Below are 15,349 nucleotides of genomic sequence, written 5' to 3' on the forward strand. Positions count from 1 at the left end.
CTGAACCCCCATCACCACCCGCGGAGCTCTTAACTGCAATGTCACTCTACCTCTGCGTCGATTGTGGCGGCTCCAAGACGTCTGCCGTCGTTTGCGATGCCACTGGCGAAATTAAGGGGCGTGCGCTTGGTGGACCTTCCAACTTCGCATATCTCGGCATCGACGCGTTCACGGAAGCGGTCAAGGTGGCCGTCAGCGACGCCCTCAAGACATGTACGACACCCCACTCGATCGGGCCGGTCTCGCTGCCCACGAGCCAGCCTCTTTTCGCGGCAGCGTGGCTCGGCGTATCCGGCGTCGACAGTCAGGGCGCGATCGACACGATCACCCCCGTCATCTCGCGGCTCCTAGGCATACCGAAGGGGCGCAATCTCATCGTATGCAACGATACGCACCTCCTCGCAGCACCGCTCCAGATGCACGACGATGTCTCGTGCGCGATCACCTGCATCGGCGGCACTGGCGGCATCGTCGTGAGCTTCACGCAGGAGGCAGACGGAAACTTGAAGGAGATGGGCAGGGTCGGAGGCTGGGGCTGGATTCTGGGTGACGAGGGCGGGGGATATCATGTCGGTCGGGAAGCCGTGCGCCAAATCATCTTGCGTGCGGACGTCGCGTCGGTGGAAGGGCAACAACCAGCCGAAGCGGCCAAGGACACGCTCGTCGGCCGCGTCATGAAGCAGTTCGGACTGAAGTCGGACGTCTATGAGCTCCTCTCTGCCGTGCATATTCCGGATCCCGTGCCAAGTCTCACCACCGCAGACCTCAATGTTCCGCCATACCTCTACGTCCCACGCGAGAAGCGGCTTTCACAGCTGGCCCCACTCGTGTTCCAGTCTGCGTTCGAAGACGGAGATCCGCTGGCGCTAAAGGTTCTTGAGATCTCGAGCGGTGCTCTCGTCGAGCAGATCTGCATCCTGCTGCGTCCCCGCGGAGTCAAGGCGAGCGAGGGCGTCATCTGTTTTGGAGGATCGCTGGTTGGCGTCGAAAAGTATAGGAACATGATTCTGGACCAACTCGCACAGAAGGGTCATGATTTCAAGCGTGTGGAATTTGTTGACGACGCGGCGGCAGTGGGGGCGAGAGGTCTCGCAAGGGCACACGCAGTGTGAAACTCAAGAGAAAGAAACTAGACTTAAATGTATTGCTTGGGTATACTCCTGCGCATAGATATCGTCACAATCTGAAACTTCGTCTGCAGTGTACGCTGCGGCGTTCTCTCGAGCGCGCTCGACATTCCGCAGCCGGGCATAGCTCACAGACCCGCCCGCAAAATCTGGGCTAAGTTGCTTCTAGCCCCCTGGATTTTGGAATAGGCACTCCGTAGCTGGATCAGACGTCAGTCTTCTGTCATTCAACGTTCCAACGGCGGGCGAGACAGGGACTACATGAGCGCTGCAACATGACGGCCTGGCGCTCCGAAGCCAATAGGACCGGCGTAGCGTGATACTGTCCGAGACCGCTGACAAGAATATGAGTAAGTGCTTACTTATGGGTCGCTGTGCATTTCCTTGGATAGCCCGTTGGGTGTGAGCCATATTTTGGATGCGCGGCACAAATGCCGCGCCTGCCATATCAACAGTGCGAAACAGATACCCACGTGCGCTTCGACCAGAGATATATAGGCCCAGTGGCCTCGCAAGTGAGCAACGACAAAACAACCAAACTCCCATCGAAAACAACTTCACTCTACTCACCAACGCCAAACGAGATGCTCTCTGTGAGTAGCAGTGTTTCCCTTCATCTAAAGCGGCGGCTAACATTCTGGTTAGGCTATCGAGACCCCCAAGAACACCCACTGTGGCAGCAGCTCTTGCAGCTGCGGTAACACGTAAGGGGTCATCTAGTTTCCCAAGGTGATTAAGGTCAACTCACTTTACTATCCCCGCAGTTGCCAGTGCACCGCCGACAACTGCAAGTGCTGAGCACACAGCCTTTCCAGCTAGCCGCTGTCTTCCAACGTTTGGATCTTTTCGGCCGCTTCATGTACCAGCTATCAACTCAACTCTGTATGGATGAGTAACGTCATGGTGATGGATGAATCTTCGTTGAATTTATAACTTTGAAAGCTGGATGTTCTGAGTGCATAGCTTCTGGTATGAGTGGCATGGAACGTGGATAAGTCTGGTGAGTAAGGGAATGTTAGACTGACGAAGAGACCGAGACATGCTTCCTGGGCAAGAACCGCCATGATATGGTGATAGGTGTGATGTAACAGTAGGCAGTGACTGTCTAATACTGGAGTGCCTGCAGTCGCTACTTTGCCATGTTTCCTATGGCATGGGCTTGCACAAGCAAGTCCGACACCTCCGTCTTTTCCTTCCCGTACAATGTTCACTTTGTCAGGCCCCGCATTGACGTTGATCTTGGCATTTAACGCGATTCCGAGACTGCCTGACAAGCGCTCCGAGTCTGCTGCGGGCAGCGTGGGCACCCTGTGCGCGCGGGTTTGGGCTCGTACAAAGGGATCTGCAATTGATGCCGCAGGGAGAGCACCGGTTCACACGTGCGGATTGAAGGTCGAGTGAGCCACCTCACGATGATCACCAGTCCGATGGCATCTCTCGCGCTCCGCTCCGTCCTCGCGTCCGATGCATGCCTTCGTTCTCCGGCCGTCCGAGGTGAGAGACACTGATTCGTGCGTAGCAATGCGCGTTGCATGCTGGTATCACAGAAAAGGCTCTACAACTGCGGGGAGACAACGAGACTGGAGGGCCTTGCCGAGAAGAGGTCAGGGACAAGAGGAAGGATTACCGGCACCGTTTCTGGTTGCATACTGTTGTGCGTCGTGTATCATGGTGTGCGAGTATATGTGTGAGATGATGATCGTGGGTGCCTCACCGGATGCGTCATGCGTGTGTAACCGATCCATTGACACTGAAACAACTGGGTATACATGCGTGGGGAAGTGGTACAGTGCGCAGATAGAGAGTGTCGACCGCATAAGTGCAATAATAAGGATAAATAAGAACGAGTGAAGCTGAGTCAGCATGGAAGAAAGTGCGAACAACCAAAAGCAGTGAACATAGGAACGAAAGGAGCGTGAGGGAGATGCGCAGTCATATAATGAGAACATTAGACCACAAGGACGATTTTCATGGAGACGTAGGGGTCGATGGCTGCGCAATATCGAGATCTATCAGTCTCACGGTGGACTAGATCCTTTGACACAGCTCACTCACAGCGGTGTAGTAGCATTCTTGCTCCTGCCGGTCCTCGCCAGATAACGGGCGTCCAAGCTGAGAGAAACGCGTTATGATGAGGCTTGTATGCATGATTCCAGCCACCACTACTGAGCCGACGGTCAACGCGACGAGTAGAGATGCCTGATATTCATCCGTATGCGGCGACGTGGGTGCACCCGAGGAGCGGGAGCCGCTGATGATGGCTTTCATGTTATGCACGAATTCGACATATCGCTCAAGGGTAACAGCGATAGAGCCGTTGTACATAACCATGAAGAATAGTGTTGTGGCCGATATGGAAGCCCTAAAGTAAACGATGAGCAGCTGCTACGTTATGCTCTAAATGAGAAGCCTACCATACTGTCCACGCCACCGGAGCTGCGAGAAGCATGGGGGTGGATGAGAAACGTGAGCCAGAGCGGTGGGAGCATAAAGTAGCCCAATTTTGAACAGCGTTCGGCCATGTCGAAGCGATAGAAACATGCCATGTCATGAACCTTGTGAGACAAATCGACATCAGACAACAGGCGCAGGTAACAGCCAACGCCGCTGACGTCGCAACATTCGAGTTATGAAGTGGATGAGAAATGAACGACCTAGATAGCCATGAAAAATTACCGTCAGTACGGCACTATGCATAAACCTCAGTAGTGACTTACAGTGCCAAGATACCCTTGCACAATACATCAGACACCGTCCAGAGCTTGACCACACACGAAGGGACGAGCTTGAGCTGAGCTTCTGGGGTCGTTTTGTTGGGTGTCTCTGGCAAACATTTGAAGTAGGAGATAGAGGCGATGTGAAGGAGCAGCAAATAGCGATAGATGAACGAGATGAAGATTAACATCGGCGACCCAATAAATTGGTAAAGAGTGTCGGGGATGGAGCGCCTAGTCATCATACCTGGCGTCGGCGACGTCAGTATGATGTTAGTACGGACCGTAACATACCACTTACGTGTATTTTTGTAACAATGAGGAAGAAGTAGATTAGTGGTAGTCCTTGCGGCTGAAAGTATATGGTGTGGTGTCAAGGCGAGGGTACGCAGCTGGTGAGTCTATATAGGCTCGAAGCTGGGGTGTTCTTTATGCGTTGAGCTTGAGGAGAACACGAACAGCGGAGATTTGTTCACCTTTCACGCACCTGCGGCGCGTGCAACGGAGGAGCCATAGCTACGCACGAGCTCCCAGCGTTCGGTAGAGCCGAGTAGAGGCGCGTTCTTCAAGTGTCACGGCGGACTTATTCTCCTTTGCAAACGACGAGTCAAGTGATAAGCCCATTGCGCATTCAACGCGACGGGATGTGCGATCACATACAAAGCATGGTAACAAGGAATGCACTGTTTGTACCAAAATTTGGGATGGCGTGACGAACCTGTGACGCAGGATGCTGATGAAGCAAACACGCTCCCCTGGACCCTGGTAAGTAGCGTTTTACACGCTTCCCGAGTTGCACAAAAATGCATGGCGGGCGTGGAGTTCGGAGAGAGGCAGTGATGTGCTCGCCTCCACGGAGGTCGCCACAAAACCCGTAGGCGGGGCAGCATGGAACGTCTTCAGGGCCACAGCACTTGCTCATCCGCGTAAACCCCTTGCTCTGCCACCATACCAATACTTGGTACAGCCTCCACCGCTGGTCCGGTGCAGCCTCCGTGTACTCGTCCTTGGATGCCGGCAGAGTCGGTGCACTGGCGCCACAGGCTGTGTCGCATTTGACGGCGTGTGTGACAGTCCGATAAATGCGCCCAGCTAGAGAAGACGAGGTCAGCTGCTCATCAAGCTCGCTGAGATTCAAGAACGGTAACAGAGGCAGTGATTACGCACACACAGGTATTATAAGGCTGCGGACCCCACGTTCATGATACTTCATGTTTATTGATGCCAACCGGCGTTTAGGCGATCTTCAGTTATACGGATCGACCACTTCTCTTTCGAACATCATGGGATAATCTTAGATCCTCGACGGGACGGGAGATGCGGCTACCCAGGAGCGGGAGGATATGCCACGGTACATCAGGTAGCCGAGGCCTGCAGCGACATCATGTCAATGGCGTACGAATATAACGAGAATATTACGAGGAAGGGGTAAGTAAGAGCCGTAAAACCCAGCACGAGCACGTATCGAGAACGGCCGGGAGGAACATGGCTTGAATGGTGCTGATCCACGCTTACCGACACCAGGATCGACCGTTGGGTCGACACACCTTGACACATGTTCTGCCTGCGATAGCGTGCCGTCAACCCATTTCTCCTCGTATTCTTCAAAAAGCCGCAAATGTCCACAGGTAGGCGCACCGTGAAGTGCTGAGACCCAGGGGTTGGGCTGACTCCGCCTGAGCGGATGGTCTAGTTCATCGAGCTATCGTGGACGAATGCTTGACAGGTGACAGCACCTAATTCAAAGCAGGTGCAGCGTATGAGGAAGGAAGTCTCCATGCGTATGGAAGGGCTGTGAGATAGTACAGTATCAACCAGTGCCGGCGTCGGATGAAAGCAGGGGCCGTGTTCGCATAGAAATCTCCTGATGGCGATGGGACGCGATGGGCTAGCAAAGAGCCAGAGCATAGTCTAGGCAAGGACTATCAGATCCAGCGACATCAGTAAAAATGCGACTGATTGTCCGCGACTAGCACGTACACGGCCTCGTTGAGATGCGAAAGGCGCGAACAATGCGGCACTCGGGATATTCAATTCGAGCTTGGTGACGCTTCGCAGGGAGTGGACGTCTTCTCGGCAGCTCGACGTCCGTTTGCTAAGTAAACTACACAAAATTGCGGGGAAGTAGCAGGTATTGTAAGCCATGGTCAGAGGCACAAGCACTGAATCAGGCTGTAAGGAGAGGCTGATGTGCGAGGAGACTAGCCAGTGTTGTCGCGGCCCTAAATGTAGAGAACACAGCTGCGAAAATGGGAATCAGCACCGATACAGAGGATATAGCTATATATCATAACGAGGTACGAGATATGAATAAAATACGGACACAAAGCGTGAGCCAAGAGAAAACGGGGCAGACTGCCCAGAGGAGTTGGGGGCGATATCAGATGTCAGAAGGATAAAGAAAGGCACAGATTTACCCTTAGCATCACTGTCAGCATTGCACTGGTGCTTCTGCAGAACTTCTCCTGCTAAATGCGCGAAGGGCGGGGGCAGCGAGGCTAGCGAGTGTAGACGTTAGCATAGTTTGCTTGGAAATGGCGGCACCGTTTTGTGTGACGGGAGCCGCTACGGGTAGTCGGGCTGACGTAGGGAATAAAGACGCGTCTAAGCTGATGTTGGGTTCGGAAATGAGGAGACCAAGCTTGCAGAAGTAGACTGCAGTAAAAGCGAAGTGGGCGACAACAATGACGGTACGAGATGTCTAGGGGGAGGCCAAAATGCCGGAAGATCAGAATCTCTGTCTTTCAGGTCGACGGTGTTGCGCAGTACCGTGATAGCCAGCTAATGGAGCGGGGAATGCTCCTACATAGCGTTCGCGTCGACAATGGCGTGGCTGAGTCTCCCCACAAAACTTAGGAGGATTATGACTGGGCTGGCGTGCGACAGAGCATATCGTATGGTAGCCTCCCGGTGAAGATATAAAGCGACATACCATGCAATCCAAGCCCACAGTGCTGTCAGCAGCATCGGGCTCGCTGCCTGTATGCCAGAGGAGAAATAACCATGTGGCGCCCTGGCCACCCACACGGACCCGGACGCAGACAGCGTTGCGTGCTTACAAAAAGTCGTTCGAGTGGCGACATACGTGTTGAGCCAGATCGCGATGCCGGCGGCGCTGGAGACGACGATCTTCGTCACTACATCTTCCGTGATGATCTAGTCGTGAATCTGAAGGTGTTCTGTTTTGATTAGCTTGAAGATCAACGGCGTGCACGTACGGCGTGCGGCACGAGAGGGGTGACGCACACGGGGACTGTTGCACACACCGCGCACTGGCTACCTCCAAATCCGACCAAGCGACCTCATTTACATCTCCTGAGTACTCCGCCGAAAAGCGAGGATGGCGATATGGTGATCATCATGGGGTCGGTGATTGCTTCAGTAGGTTGGGGAAGTCTGTACAAGGGCACCAGCAAGCTATCGAGCTCGAACAGCGAAGCATAGCGATAAAACAAGGATATTGGCCAGGCAAAGGCGACGATGAGGGATTGGATGGCGACGGAGAAGAAAGAACGATCAGTGAGTGCGCAAAAGAGCAGTCATCCCTCAAAATGGACGCTGGCGGAGTAGGCTGTGCAACTGCTTTGTTTATACTGGAACCCAAACCAAGGCAACGTCACACTTGTACCTCAACTACAGGCCTCTACAGTGCACGGGAAGGGATAAGGGGCACTAGCGCAACCGTAGCTGCAGTATAACGATCCCTCAGCAGCCTGAGTGTCGAGACAAGAACAACGAACGCAAATCTCAAATTTCCGCGACGTAAAACCTGGACAACTGGCGATGCTCACTCGCGGCATCCCAGAGATTTTATATATGTACAGCCCAGTGGCCAGCCCACTCCCTGGGGCACTCGGGCTGAGATGTGATGAGTAACATGACGAAGCCCTGCCATCGTAGCGCGCAAGCGACACTCGTGAGATCCGCGTGCTGGGCAATGCTCTCGTCGCTTCTCGCGTGCACCTTGAGGTACACGGCGGAGACGAACCGCGAGGGCGCAGCTTGCAGAGGTGTCGCGTTCTTGTCCAGTGCATCAGCTACAATGAGGGGACATCGGTAGTAGGGCAACGCTGCAGGCAGATCTTCGCCAGCTCGCAGAGCTCTTGAACTAGCTCGCTAGGAGCACGTGCCTGTCTGGCTGTGCTGATTAGGGTCCTTGGACGGTGTAGCTATTGGCAGGGCTGGATATGATCAGTGCGGGGCATGAGTGCAGATCTGAGTGGCACTATGCATATTGTCCCATGCAGTGCGTCCTTAGCGCGCGCAAGGCGACGTGCTGAGCGCTGCGCCCTCGCGATGCAATCTTAGCGAGCTAGCACGGCGACACGAAAGTCAATCAGCGATTGCGGACAATGTCTCAGCTCGAGATTTGCTTGGCGTTAGGCCATGGATGGAGCGCAAAGGTATTCTGCACGGAATCGTTCATAGCTTTAAGTAGCGCACTGTAAAAACCAATAGCATTCCCTCTATGGTGAGCTTGTGCGCCCATAACATTTTACTGGCTGTCCTCAGCCACCAAAGCAAGGATCATCCTGCAAGGCACGCGTGTCAGGAACATGTAGCTGCGCAGGAGGAACGACAGACGCACCGGTACAAGTAGTAAAAGAAGCTCAGGAGGTAAAATCCGAGTTTGAAGAACACCTCGTTCTTCTGGTGTCCCATTGTGCGGAAGATCTCGGTTGCGTCATACATGTGGTTGCCCTTCAGCAGCCTGTGAAGACATACGTCCCACGTCAGATTGCGAATGGTAGACAAGGAACGGAGACGCACTTATTGATATTCCATGCCAGCAGAGGGGCGTTGAGTAGGAAGGCAGTCCACTGGCCCGAGAGCAGGAAGCACAACGCCAAGAACGCGTGCGCACCTCCCTCTGGTAGGGGGAACTAGACGAATTCACGGATAAGCGAGCGTGACCGCACAGTGAACAGCGTACGCACTTTGTTCATCTTGTTACAGAAGTCTATCGGGTTTATGTAGTCTGTCTCGAGATCGGAGAACATGATGATCTGCATGATTCAGCATTGTCAGACACCACAGCAGCACCATTCCAGGACATAATACATACGCAGAAAACAGATGCGAACATTAACACGGCAGCCCAGATCACCGCGAAGAGGAACAAAACCCAGCCTGCCCAGCACATGAGCAGATGAGTACATAACTTCGTCCGCGTATACCGCGTGTGTCGCGCAGCGAGGCAGACGTACCACCCATTTCTGCAAATCCGCTGACGGCAAAAACAAAGAAGATGAAGCAAGAGGTGAAAGGATCAGAAAGAGACGAGTAGGGAGCGGAGGAGGTTCAACGCCTCGTCAGACCCGCTGGAGTCGTCACACCTGGAAAGACCGCGTAACGCCCACTGCGCACGTGACTCGCCGGCAAGGTCCCTGGTCAACGGAAGTTGGATTCTGAAACTGCACGCTCTTGGAAGCCGCCTAAACACGCACGAACGACGTGTGAGGTGCCAGCAGGACGTCGAGAATAAATAGGAATATTTTAGGCTCACGTTCGGGCCGCGACGTAATGAGCATTGCACAACAGACAGCCAACTCCGTATTCAGTAACGTAAAACAGACACTGCGAAGACATGCAGGAACCAGAAAACATCGAGAGTGCGCGACAGATGATTCTAATAGATCGTAAACGTCCGCTCAAGGGCCCAAACTCCCCCTTGCGTCGCAGGTGCAGGACCTGATGTCTGGTGAATATCATCCTCGTCGTGTGCCTACGGCTCGAGGGAGTATGTTGGACGAGCAACAGCGTCTTGCCCTGACAGTGCCAGTGTCAGCCCTAAGGACATTTGGCTTATTCACCTTCGGCGATAAGTGCGAGGATCATTCTGCGCAGCGAAAGTCAGTCTCCGCAGCCAAGCGCATACATGTGCTGGCAGACGCACCGGTAAAGGTAGTAGAAGAAGCTCAGCAGGTAGAATCCGAGCTTGATGAAGCTCTCCTTCTTATGGTTGGGTAATGTGCGGAAGATTTCCGTAGCGTCATACATATGGTTTCCTAGCCGGATCCTGTGGCAAGCGGCACCAAATAAAGATACTTAGAGAAACATCTACGTCATGTGCAACGTATCACTTACTTGTTAACATTGTATGCCAATAAAGGTGCATTGAGCAGGAACGCTATCCATTGCCCCGAGAGCAGGAAGAGAAGCGTCAGGAACGCGTGCGCAATATGCTCTGGTAGGACAAACTGGTCTCAAAGTCAATACAAGATCAAAGATACAAGACTGGCGCGTTACATACTTGATTGAGCTTATTGCAGAGGTCAATTGGATTTATGTAGTCGCATTCGAGGTCGGAGAACATGATGATCTACGAGAATACTCGGATTCAGCTTGTGGGCTTATATACAAGAGAAATTGGGACGCACAAAAAAGACCATCGTAAACAGTAGACCTGCGGCCATGAGCACAGAGAAGAGGAACAACCATCCTGCGCGCAAAGCGCGAAATAAGGATCAGCTGTGGTAACACGAGTTGTATATGCGTACCTGCACCCGTCATAGTGGAAGCTCTAAAGAGATCGTAACTCTGGGAATATCGAAAGGTTGCGCGTACTTCCGAGGCCAATTGTCGTAGAGGGGAACAAAGTAGGGTGGAACGGGTCGGGGAAAGATAAATGGACGAGAGAATCCAAGAGGTGCCTCAACGGCGTCAACGCGGCTGACGTTACGCTCATGGTCACGGCGCTGACTTCATCCCGTCACGCGTAACGGCAGGGTCCTCCCGAACATCCGTCTGCAAGACGCGTCGAAAGTAAGTGTAAATCTCAGTCCCCCGTGGAGACCACGAGACTCACAACAACACAACACTGTCTAGTAAAAATGATTTCAATGGCGAAAACCCACGGCATGATCACGAGTTGCTTGGCTTTGGCTCTGAAAGCGTGCGTGCAGCGTATCCACTACGCGAATTAACCATATATCCTCTCGCCGGTGCGTGCGAGCAAGACACCTCAGAAGTTACTGTGGCAGCCAAGAGTTAGATTGGGGGCTGCACTCTCGCGCGAGTGAGGAATACAACCAACATTTCCCGATCGAGGGCAGCTTCGATGGTCGTCCGAATCAAGACATACTTAACCCAACCTGCTCGATTCGAACCACAACACCAACTTCAACTTCAACCACCACCCCCTCTGTCGTTTTCTGCATACCAGCCGCCTAACTGTTGGCACACCCTCACCTTCGTTTGTCGCTCCAATCGAGCAATTCTCGTCAGGACACCTCACATCCTGACGGCTGCCTCGACCTTCGCTCCCCCTCGTCCCTAAACAACGAGCGCGTCCACACTCTCACACACATCGCCCCGTCTCTCGCGTTTGCCATGCTCCCCGTCCAGCTGGTGGCAGTCGCCTGCATGGGCGTTGTCTACAACTGGTTCATCACTCATCCCTACGTCGCAAAGAAGGTCGTCCCCGCAAAACGGCTGCTCATCTCGGCATCGAAGCAGGCAGCAAGAAGGGTGCGAGAGCTGCTGGACAGCGTCTCGCGTCTTCGCCTCCAGAACCTCGACCCGTGGCAACCAGCACCGAGTCCACCGGCGACACTGACCACCGCGCCGTCTGTTCACGCGCTTGACGTCGCACTGCCGTCGCCGCCACCGCCACCGTCGATACCGCGGTTGAAATTCGCGCCGTCGCCACCGCTCTCGCCGTCAACACCACTGTTGGACTTTCCATTCTCATCCCGGTCCCTCGTGCCAGTATCACAAAAGCGCTTTCGTGCGCCACTACTCTCAGCAGTACCACAGCCGCGGTGCCTCGCGATCGAGAGAAACGTCACCTCGCATTCTCAACAGTGCCTGATGGTTGATCGTCTCAGTCCGCACGCCATCTCGACGGTACCGAGCTCGTGGTCGGTTCACGTGCGGGTGGAGTACAGCCCTCTTCTCGGCGCGCTTGTCGTCGTGTGTGTCGTCGTCCTGCCCTGTCTGGTGGCGATCTATCTCGTCTTTGTTCGGTTGACGCGACGGATAAGGTGGTACTCCCACAGGGTTAGCTTTGCTTGTCTTCCTATGTTCGGTGCTTTGCTTACTCGCGATTTAGAGTCTCGCCTCTACGAACAAGGATCAGGTGGCCGACTGCGAGGTTATCGAAATCAAGACAGAGGGCGCCCGTCGTCTCGAGCAAATAAGCAACTGTATCCCCGCAGAATGCGAGGTCGTCCCTGCTGCCACACCCGCTGCTTGCTACTTCACAACACAGGCCGAGCTGTTCGCCGCATGCGCGCAATCCTCGTCGTTCACCATCGACTGCTCCAGCCTGTGGGACATCCCGCCCGTGGAAGCGTATCGCAGCTTGCACTTCCGCGTCACTCCATCGGTCGCTCGATGCGCTATTGCCCAATGGGTCGCCACACTCAACATGCGCCTTCTCTTCTCAATGCACCCAACGCCATCGCACAAAATGCTTGAACGTAGAATAGCCCGTACCAGGGCGCCGCCTTCTTCGTGAGTACAGCGCCACACAACATGTCTCAGTATTAAGCTGATGAATCGATTTCTCCTAGCGTCGACTGGTCTGCGTTCAACATCGCGCAGTTCTTCCGCTGCGCTGAGCGCGTCGACTGGACTGAAGTTAACGTCGGCAAATTCTTCCGTTACGTAGAAGCAATGGACGTGTCTACCCTCAACATCGGCAAATTTTTCCGTTGTGCCGAAGCGGTCGACTGGCTTGACGTTTCTGTCGGCGCGTTTTTTCGTTGTGCGGAGCGCGTAGACTGGACCACGATCGACGTCGGCAAGTTTTTCCACCGTGCAGAGGCTGTCGACTCGTCCGACATTAACATTCGGGCGTTCTTCTGCTACGCTGAGCGCGTCGACTGGACCGAACTCAACATTGGCAAGTTTTGGCGCCAAGCAGAGGCAGTGGACGTGTGTACGCTCAACATCGGCAAATTCTTCTATTGTGCCGAAGCGGTCGACTGGCTTTATGTCGATGTCGGCGCATTCTTCCGCTGTGCGGAGCGTGTAGACTGGACCACGATCAACGTCGGCAAGTTCTTCCGCTGTGCAGAAGCCGTCGACTGGTTTGACATCGACATCCGGGCGTTCTTCCGCTGTGCTGAGCGTGTCGATTGGACCTCGATCAACGTTGGCAAATTCTTCCAATGCGCAGAGGCAGTGGACTGCTCTGTAGTCAACATCGGCAAGTTCTTCCACATCGCGGAGGCCGTCGACCCGTCCGACATCGATATCAGGGCATTCTTCAGATGCGCAGAACTCGCCGATTGGACGACATTCGACATTCCCCAATTCTTCCGCTCCGCGGAGGCTTTCGATTGGACGACTGTCAGGATCTCAGACATTTTCAAATTGCGATTCGCAGAGGCGGTCGACTGGTCTGCCTTCGACGTCGCAGATTTCTTCCTCTGTGCGGAACGTGCCGACTGGACCACCTTCAACATCGCAGAGTTCTTCATCTGTGTTGAGACTGTCTCCGAAACGGCTCCCCCCTCGTCATCCCCCGAGGACGCTCTTCCCGATGACGCCACCGCCACTCCTGTCGTTCGACTTGACATCCCAGAAGCTGCAGACCAGAGTCCACCCGAGGCGGCCATCGATCTTCCAACTGAACCGATTTCTGATGCATGTGACCACATTCCAGTTTTCCCAGGGTCGCCATTGCTTTCGGAAGAATGGTACCTGCGCAAGAAGCGGCCCGCTCAGAAGATTTCGAAACAGATGATCGTACCAACCAGACCACCGAAGGAGGCGTCGAATGGACAGTCCAGCCGTGCTCGCTTGACACTGAGGATGCAGTTGGGCGAGGCGGTTGTCTTGGCACTCGCTGATATGGCGAGGGAACCCGAGAGCGATGAGGATCGCATCGATGAGGTCGACAACGAGCGCGAGGACGAGGATATGGGCAAGAACGAACAGAAGACCAACGACAAGACCGGAAACGATGTGTTGCGCGAATGGAATGTCGAGGGGAAGGAGACGTCGTTGGAGGCACACGTAGAAGACAAGACGAACGACGCCGCTCAACATCACCCGCCGCCTGGTCCGACTTTAGATATGACTACAGAGCCACATCCACCATCCTATGCGACCGTAGCCACGACGAGCATTAATGCCAATGCGGACCAGAATGCACAGACGGAGAACAAGCCGAACCGCAAACCGAGACGCCGAGGCGGAATGTCCGCGAGGGTGGCCAAGAAGAAGGCACTAGAGCAGCAGCAGCAAAGGGACGAGTCCGCGTCCGACCAATATGCAGCTCGCCGACACGACATCCTCAGCGGAGAAGTGACCCACCGTATATCTGGCGCCTGGCTCATTCCGGAAGCCTCCCCGGACATCTGGGCGCGTACGTATCCCCCGCACGTCGCCCAGAGCTACCCGTCGCCGCCGTCGGGGACGAAGCCAAACAAGAAGTCCGACGCGCTGCGCCAGAGACGACACGGTCGAGTGAAGCCGTTCCTGGGCAAGGTGCAATACCCGACGAGGCCTGTCATCGTCCTCGGCCACGACATGCGGTATGCCAGCGATGTGCGAGCCCAGTGCAGTGAGGAAAGGAGGGCGCGGAGCACGGTGATGGACAAGAGGCGAGAGAGGTGCAAGGAATCGGAGTACATTGACCATCTCCTGGTTCCGCTGAAGCCCAAGATCGGGGACGTCTCGCCTGAGCTAATGGCGATTGTGGCAGAGTACGAGGAGGCGGAGGCAGCTAAAGCCGCAGCAGCAGCGGACCCGTCACAAGTTGGTCCCCCGCCTTCGCCCGCGGTCCGCCCAGAAAACGCCGGTCAGCATACAACTGCCCAACCCACTGCTTCGTCGTCGCGCACACCAGCTGAAAACCAGACGCCCAACCTCCAATCTGGTGCCCTCCAGAGTCCGACGACACCGACGACGGGCATTCCTCACACCGAGTCTCCAGACTCTTCTGGCACAGCTCATTTCCACGAGGTGCGCAACTAAAATATTTATAATGCTTTGAACATGCTTAGACCTATTATTGTGCAGGATACAGCAACCGCGCCCTTCGCACACGACGGGTCAACTTCGCCGCAGGCTCAAAGCGTTTTTGTTTCTCCATTCTCGGCCACTGCGACTCCGACAACTGTGGTTCCAGTACTTACATCTTCAGCTGACTTCGCCGACGGTCGCCCGTCGTTGGTGACGGACCTCTCACCGACGTCGCTGACCGCTTCGCTGTTCACTCCAGGTTGCACGTCTTCCCAGGATACAGCCTCATCAACCTCGACCATGACCGAAACTTCGCCCTTACTTGACTCACCAGACGACTCGACCACGCCGGCCACGACCACGTCATTTGCTCTTCCGTCGACCGACATGTGAGGCTGCTCTCTACTGCTTCGTCTCCTCGCCGCAGCACATCTCGCCTATTCCCACCCTCACCCAGTTGCCCTCTATAACTCCACAAAACTACCCGTCATTGCCATTGTTCTCTTTCGTATTTTGTCCGCTCTCAACCACTACCACCACCAGCAGGCACTTCGATGACATGAAGACGACACTCCCACTCGCTGGGAGGGA

At 54.6% G+C, this 15,349-nt stretch overlaps 4 protein-coding genes across 4 annotated transcripts; 1 reads left to right on the forward strand and 3 right to left on the reverse strand.

Annotated features, from left to right (window-relative positions):
- Window positions 1–15: 15 nt before the first annotated feature.
- PHACADRAFT_259836 (uncharacterized protein) lies at window positions 16–2,070 on the forward strand. The gene is made up of 4 exons (XM_007398077.1): window positions 16–1,140; window positions 1,202–1,720; window positions 1,773–1,831; window positions 1,892–2,070. The coding sequence occupies exon 1, from the start codon at window positions 39–41 to the stop codon at window positions 1,110–1,112; it is 1,074 nt and encodes a 357-aa protein (XP_007398139.1). The 5' UTR covers window positions 16–38; the 3' UTR covers window positions 1,113–1,140; window positions 1,202–1,720; window positions 1,773–1,831; window positions 1,892–2,070.
- An 834-nt stretch (window positions 2,071–2,904) lies between these two features.
- PHACADRAFT_259840 (uncharacterized protein) lies at window positions 2,905–7,329 on the reverse strand. The gene is made up of 13 exons (XM_007398078.1): window positions 7,088–7,329; window positions 6,774–7,009; window positions 6,611–6,713; window positions 6,259–6,542; window positions 5,822–6,082; window positions 5,009–5,763; window positions 4,502–4,933; window positions 4,318–4,432; window positions 4,143–4,268; window positions 3,845–4,088; window positions 3,542–3,781; window positions 3,183–3,489; window positions 2,905–3,119 (listed from the first exon to the last, which is right to left on the reverse strand). Exons 10-13 carry the CDS (start codon window positions 4,084–4,086, stop codon window positions 3,096–3,098), a joined length of 813 nt encoding a protein of 270 aa, XP_007398140.1. The 5' UTR covers window positions 4,087–4,088; window positions 4,143–4,268; window positions 4,318–4,432; window positions 4,502–4,933; window positions 5,009–5,763; window positions 5,822–6,082; window positions 6,259–6,542; window positions 6,611–6,713; window positions 6,774–7,009; window positions 7,088–7,329; the 3' UTR covers window positions 2,905–3,095.
- Window positions 7,330–8,190: 861 nt separating this feature from the next.
- Window positions 8,191–9,118, reverse strand: PHACADRAFT_259844 (uncharacterized protein). Its single transcript, XM_007398079.1, has 6 exons — window positions 9,049–9,118; window positions 8,907–8,971; window positions 8,779–8,847; window positions 8,612–8,724; window positions 8,430–8,552; window positions 8,191–8,373 (listed from the first exon to the last, which is right to left on the reverse strand). Exons 1-6 carry the CDS (start codon window positions 9,053–9,055, stop codon window positions 8,337–8,339), a joined length of 414 nt encoding a protein of 137 aa, XP_007398141.1. The 5' UTR covers window positions 9,056–9,118; the 3' UTR covers window positions 8,191–8,336.
- A 250-nt stretch (window positions 9,119–9,368) lies between these two features.
- PHACADRAFT_175878 (uncharacterized protein) lies at window positions 9,369–10,488 on the reverse strand. The gene is made up of 6 exons (XM_007398080.1): window positions 10,342–10,488; window positions 10,222–10,283; window positions 10,095–10,163; window positions 9,929–10,041; window positions 9,738–9,860; window positions 9,369–9,680 (listed from the first exon to the last, which is right to left on the reverse strand). The coding sequence occupies exons 1-6, from the start codon at window positions 10,352–10,354 to the stop codon at window positions 9,647–9,649; spliced, it is 414 nt and encodes a 137-aa protein (XP_007398142.1). The 5' UTR covers window positions 10,355–10,488; the 3' UTR covers window positions 9,369–9,646.
- Between the last annotated feature and the right edge of the window lie 4,861 nt (window positions 10,489–15,349).

Source organism: Phanerochaete carnosa (genome assembly GCF_000300595.1).
Source record: "Phanerochaete carnosa HHB-10118-sp unplaced genomic scaffold PHACAscaffold_7, whole genome shotgun sequence".
NCBI lineage: Eukaryota > Fungi > Basidiomycota > Agaricomycetes > Polyporales > Phanerochaetaceae > Phanerochaete > Phanerochaete carnosa.